Source organism: Lucilia sericata, unplaced genomic scaffold, assembly GCF_015586225.1.
Source record: "Lucilia sericata isolate MDLA Ls3-8-SP2 unplaced genomic scaffold, ASM1558622v1 Contig002990F_arrow, whole genome shotgun sequence".
NCBI lineage: Eukaryota > Metazoa > Arthropoda > Insecta > Diptera > Calliphoridae > Lucilia > Lucilia sericata.
The window spans coordinates 31,842-36,605 of record NW_023996627.1 but is presented as its reverse complement, the minus strand read 5'-3'; the positions used below and the strand labels follow the sequence as shown (position 1 = coordinate 36,605).

The following is a 4,764-nucleotide window of genomic DNA, read 5'->3' as shown; positions in this document are numbered from 1 at the left end:
TCACATGTAATTATTATTATTATTGCAGATAGTGGTGAATTTGTTTAGAATGCAGACTAAAAGCGTGTGCTAGATACCTCTACTACTACCTAATACAAACAAAAAAACTCTTTCTTATTTGCTGATTCATTAAAACTTGGTTTTCAAAATTTAAATTTAGATTTTTATCTCTATAGCATAATTCTTCTTGTGTTAAGTGCTAATTTTTAAATAAAATGAAATTTTAATCTAAACAAAATTGAATGATAAGCTAAATAAATATTTATTAAATGTTGCTAATTTGATAATAAGTATTTAATATTAATGTTTACACTATAATATAAAATTGTTTTTTTTTTATTCAAGTGATTTCTTAAAAAAAACACACAAACTTTCATTTAAATAAACAAATTTAATGTCATTTTAAATGGTATAGAATTTCACACAAAACATGCAACCACAATTGACAAGATTCGTTAAATTTAAATATCTAAATTTAATTTTAAATTAAACACAACTAATGTTGTTTTATTTGTGTGATAGCATTTAAAAATCTATTTTAAATGTGATAAACCTTGGATGTGTTGTAAACAAATTGTTTGAATTCAATAAAATTATGTGGTAATTATATTTCTTCTGTAAGCTATTGACCTTTTAATTGGTTTAATTTAACTGGACTAACGGATTTGATTAACTGTAGTATTTCAAATTAAACTTAAATTATATTTAATATTTTCATAATTAACCATAATGTCTATACCATTATAGCTCTTTATCAACAATGAATTTGTTGATGCTAAATCGGGCAAAACCTTCCCCACCTATAACCCAGCAACCGAAAAAGTGATTGCTCAAGTAGCAGAAGGTGATAAGGTAAAAAAAAGAATAATGAATGATACATACACCACCAAAGTATTACTTAAACTTATGTCTTTTTTATTTATAAAAGGCTGATGTTGATTTGGCTGTAGAGGCTGCCAAGAAAGCTTTCCATAGGAATTCGGCATGGCGTAAAATGAGTCCTTTGCAGCGTACCGATTTAATGATGAAGTAAGTTACATTTTTTAGATTTTAAAATTTTTTAAAACAATATTTCTATTTACCTTCCCAGACTTTGTGAGTTAATGGACCGTGAAAAGAATTTATTGGCCAGTTTGGAAAGTTTAGATAATGGCAAACCTTTTGCTGAGGCCTTATTCGATGTGGAAATTTCTATTATGACCTTGAAATACTATGCCGGCTGGACCGATAAATTCTTTGGTGACACTATTCCTGCTGGTGGTTTTATTTCGATGACCAAAAAAGAACCCATTGGTGTAGTAGGTCAAATTATTCCCTGGAATTATCCTTTGCTTATGTTGTCCTGGAAATGGGGTCCTGCCTTGGCAGTTGGTTGCACTATTGTCATGAAGCCCGCTGAACAAACTCCCTTGACCGCTTTGCACATGGCCGCCTTGGCTAAGGAAGCTGGCTTCCCTGCTGGTGTTATTAATATTATTACTGGTTATGGTCCCACTGCTGGAGCTGCCATCTCTGAGCACCCAGAAATTCGCAAGGTGGCCTTTACCGGTTCGGTGGAAATTGGGCGTGTAGTTATGGAAGCTGCTGCCAAGAGTAATTTGAAGCGTGTCTCTTTGGAATTAGGTGGCAAGAGTCCTATTTTTGTATTCGACGATGCTAACGGTAGTTTGTATATATTTTAAAATTATTATACAAAATTTAATAATTTTCTCTGTAGTTGATTTGGCCGTTGATATTTGCCACGATGCCTTATTCTCCAATCATGGTCAGAGTTGTTGCGCTGGTAGTCGCACTTATGTCCACGAAAAGATTTATGATGAATTTGTTGCTAAAGCTGCTGCCAAAGCTAAAGCCCGCAAAGTTGGCAATCCCTTCGATAAGTCGGTTTTACAAGGTCCCCAAATCGATAACGAGATGTTGACTAAAGTTTTGGGCTACATTGAAAGTGGTAAACAGCAAGGCGCTAAATTACAATGTGGTGGCAATCGTATTGGTGATGTAGGCTTCTTTGTTGAGCCTACGGTTTTCTCGGATGTGAAAGATGATATGAAAATTGCCCAAGAAGAAGTAAGTTTCTTGGTTCAGATCTAATTCGGTTCTAGTTCAGTTCTAGTTCAGTTCTAGTTCAGTTCTAGTTCAGTTCTAGTTCAGTTCTAGTTCAGTTCTAGTTCAGTTCTAGTTCAGTTCTAGTTCAGTTCTAGTTCAGTTCTAGTTCAGTTCTAGTTCTAGTTCAGTTCTAGTTCAGTTCTAGTTCAGTTCTAGGTTCAGTTCTAGTTCAGTTCTAGTTCAGTTCTAGTTCAGTTCTAGTTCAGTTCTAGTTCAGTTCTAGTTCAGTTCTAGTTCAGTTCTAGTTCAGTTCTAGTTCAGTTCTAGTTCAGTTCTAGTTCAGTTCTAGTTCAGTTCTAGTTCAGTTCTAGTTCAGTTCTAGTTCAGTTCTAGTTCAGTTCTAGTTCAGTTCTAGTTCTAGTTCAGTTCTAGTTCAGTTCTAGTTCAGTTCTAGTTCAGTTCTAGTTCAGTTCTAGTTCTAGTTCAGTTCTAGTTCAGTTCTAGTTCAGTTCTAGTTCAGTTCTAGTTCAGTTCTAGTTCAGTTCTAGTTCAGTTCTAGTTCAGTTCTAGTTCAGTTCTAGTTCAGTTCTAGTTCAGTTCTAGTTCAGTTCTAGTTCTAGTTCTAGTTCAGTTCTAGTTCAGTTCTAGTTCATTTCTAGTTCAGTTCTAGTTCAGTTCTAGTTCAGTTCTAGTTCAGTTCTAGTCAGACCTGGGATAAATGCATTAAATGTGTTAATGCATTAACAATTTTTTCTACATTAAAAAAAATTAATGTTAATGCAAGTTTATTGCATTAACATTAACATGGGTAGATTTAATGCATTAAATTTGCATTAACATTAAATATTTTTAAATTTAATGCATTAATTTTCCATTAACATTAAATATTTGTGAAATTAATGCATTAATTTTGCATTAACATTAAATATTTTTGAATTTAATGCATTAATTTTCCATTAACATTAAATAATAAATAATAAAATTAATGCATTAATTTTCCATTAACATTAATGTATAAAATAATTTATAAAAATAAGAATACAGCGCTAAAGACCTCGGTCTAACAAAATTCAAGTAAAATTGAATGTGTTAAAGTCCTTTCTAATAAGTCCTATACTCGATAATACATATTAGAAGAATAGTATCACTTCCCAGATATTCCATTTTTAGTTTATTTTGTTAAAGTCCTTTCTAATAAGTCCTATACTCGATAATACATATTAGAAGAATAATATCACTTCCTAGATATTCCTTTTTTAGTTTATTTTGTCTGTGGAATCTTATATAAATATCATATTTAAAACACACAAGTTTGAATGGAATATAGGAGTTATTAGAAAGGACTTTAACCTATTTAATTTTAGTTGTTTAGTTAGATCGAGGTCTTTTGAGCTGTATTTTTATTTATGTTTATCAATTTTTATATATATTAATGTTAATGGAATATTAATGCATTAATTTTATTGCTTATTTAATGTTAATGTAAAATTAATGCACTAAATTCAGATATATTTAATGTTAGTGCAAAATTAATGCATTAATTTCAAAAATATTTAATGTTAATGTAAAATTAATGCATTAAATTCAAAAATATTTAATGTTAATGGAAATTTAATGCATTAAATTTTAAAAATTTAATGTTAATGCAATATTTTTTACATTAAATTAATTTTTTTTAATTTAATGTTAATGCAAAATTAATGGAAATCGCCCAGGTCTGGTTCTAGTTCAGTTCTAGTTCAGTTCTAGTTCAGTTCTAGTTCAGTTCTAGTTCAGTTCTAGTTCAGTTCTAGTTCAGTTCTAGTTCAGTTCTAGTTCAGTTCTAGTTCAGTTCTAGTTCAGTTCTAGTTCAGTTCTAGTTCAGTTCTAGTTCAGTTCTAGTTCAGTTCTAGTTCAGTTCTAGTTCAGTTCTAGTTCAGTTCTAGTTCAGTTCTAGTTCAGTTCTAGTTCAGTTCTAGTTCAGTTCTAGTTCAGTTCTAGTTCAGTTCTAGTCCAGTTCAGTTCTAGTTCAGTTCTAGTTCAGTTCTATTTCAGTTCTAGTTCAGTTCTAGTACAGTTCTAGTTCAGTATTTATTCAGTTCTAGTTCCAGTTCAGTTATTGATCAGTTCTAGTTCAGTTCAAGAACATTTCTTTATAAGTTCTAGTTCAGGTTTACTTCAGTTCTCGTTAATATTTAGTTAAGTTCTAGCTAAGTTTCAGTACATTTCTATTTCTAGTTCAGTTCCATGTTCAGTTTGCTTCTTTTTCAGCTCTTATTCACTTATGTTCGAATTATTTAAAAAACTGTATAATTTTCTATTCAAACTATAGATCTTCGGTCCCGTTCAATCCATTTTCAAATTTAGCTCCATGGATGAAATTATTGAACGTGCTAACAATGTCAAATACGGCTTGGCTGCAGGTGTCATTACCAATGACATAAACAAGGCAATGCATTTTGCCAATAATGTCGATGCCGGATCCGTATGGATAAATTGTTACGATGCTGTTTTGCCACAAACTCCTTTCGGCGGCTACAAACAATCGGGCATGGGACGTGAATTGGGCAAAGATGGTTTGGATAATTATTTGGAAACTAAAACCATAACCATGAAATTGGTTTAAGGAGATTGATCAAGAAGACTGCAAGGGTAAGAATGTTGTACTCAGATTTTGAAGCACAATCAGTATGCATTGAAAGAAACAATAAAACTTCCATTTACTTTTTAACAAGTTTG

At 31.3% G+C, this 4,764-nt stretch overlaps 1 protein-coding gene across 1 annotated transcript; it reads left to right on the top strand.

Moving 5' to 3' along the window:
• Nucleotides 1-733: 733 nt before the first annotated feature.
• On the top strand, nt 734-4,759 carry LOC119614507 (aldehyde dehydrogenase 9). Its single transcript, XM_037970625.1, has 5 exons — nt 734-852; nt 929-1,029; nt 1,091-1,662; nt 1,718-2,067; nt 4,358-4,759. The coding sequence occupies exons 2-5, from the start codon at nt 995-997 to the stop codon at nt 4,649-4,651; spliced, it is 1,251 nt and encodes a 416-aa protein (XP_037826553.1). The 5' UTR covers nt 734-852; nt 929-994; the 3' UTR covers nt 4,652-4,759.
• Nucleotides 4,760-4,764: the final 5 nt, after the last annotated feature.

Excerpts from the sequence above, each read along its gene's own strand:
- LOC119614507 (XM_037970625.1), top strand. The coding sequence starts at position 995 with ATGAGTCCTTTGCAGCGTACCGATTTAATGATGAA. Across the intron at positions 1,030-1,090 it reads CGTACCGATTTAATGATGAA|ACTTTGTGAGTTAATGGACC; the intron begins GTAAGTTACATT and ends TTACCTTCCCAG. Across the intron at positions 2,068-4,357 it reads TGAAAATTGCCCAAGAAGAA|ATCTTCGGTCCCGTTCAATC; the intron begins GTAAGTTTCTTG and ends TTCAAACTATAG.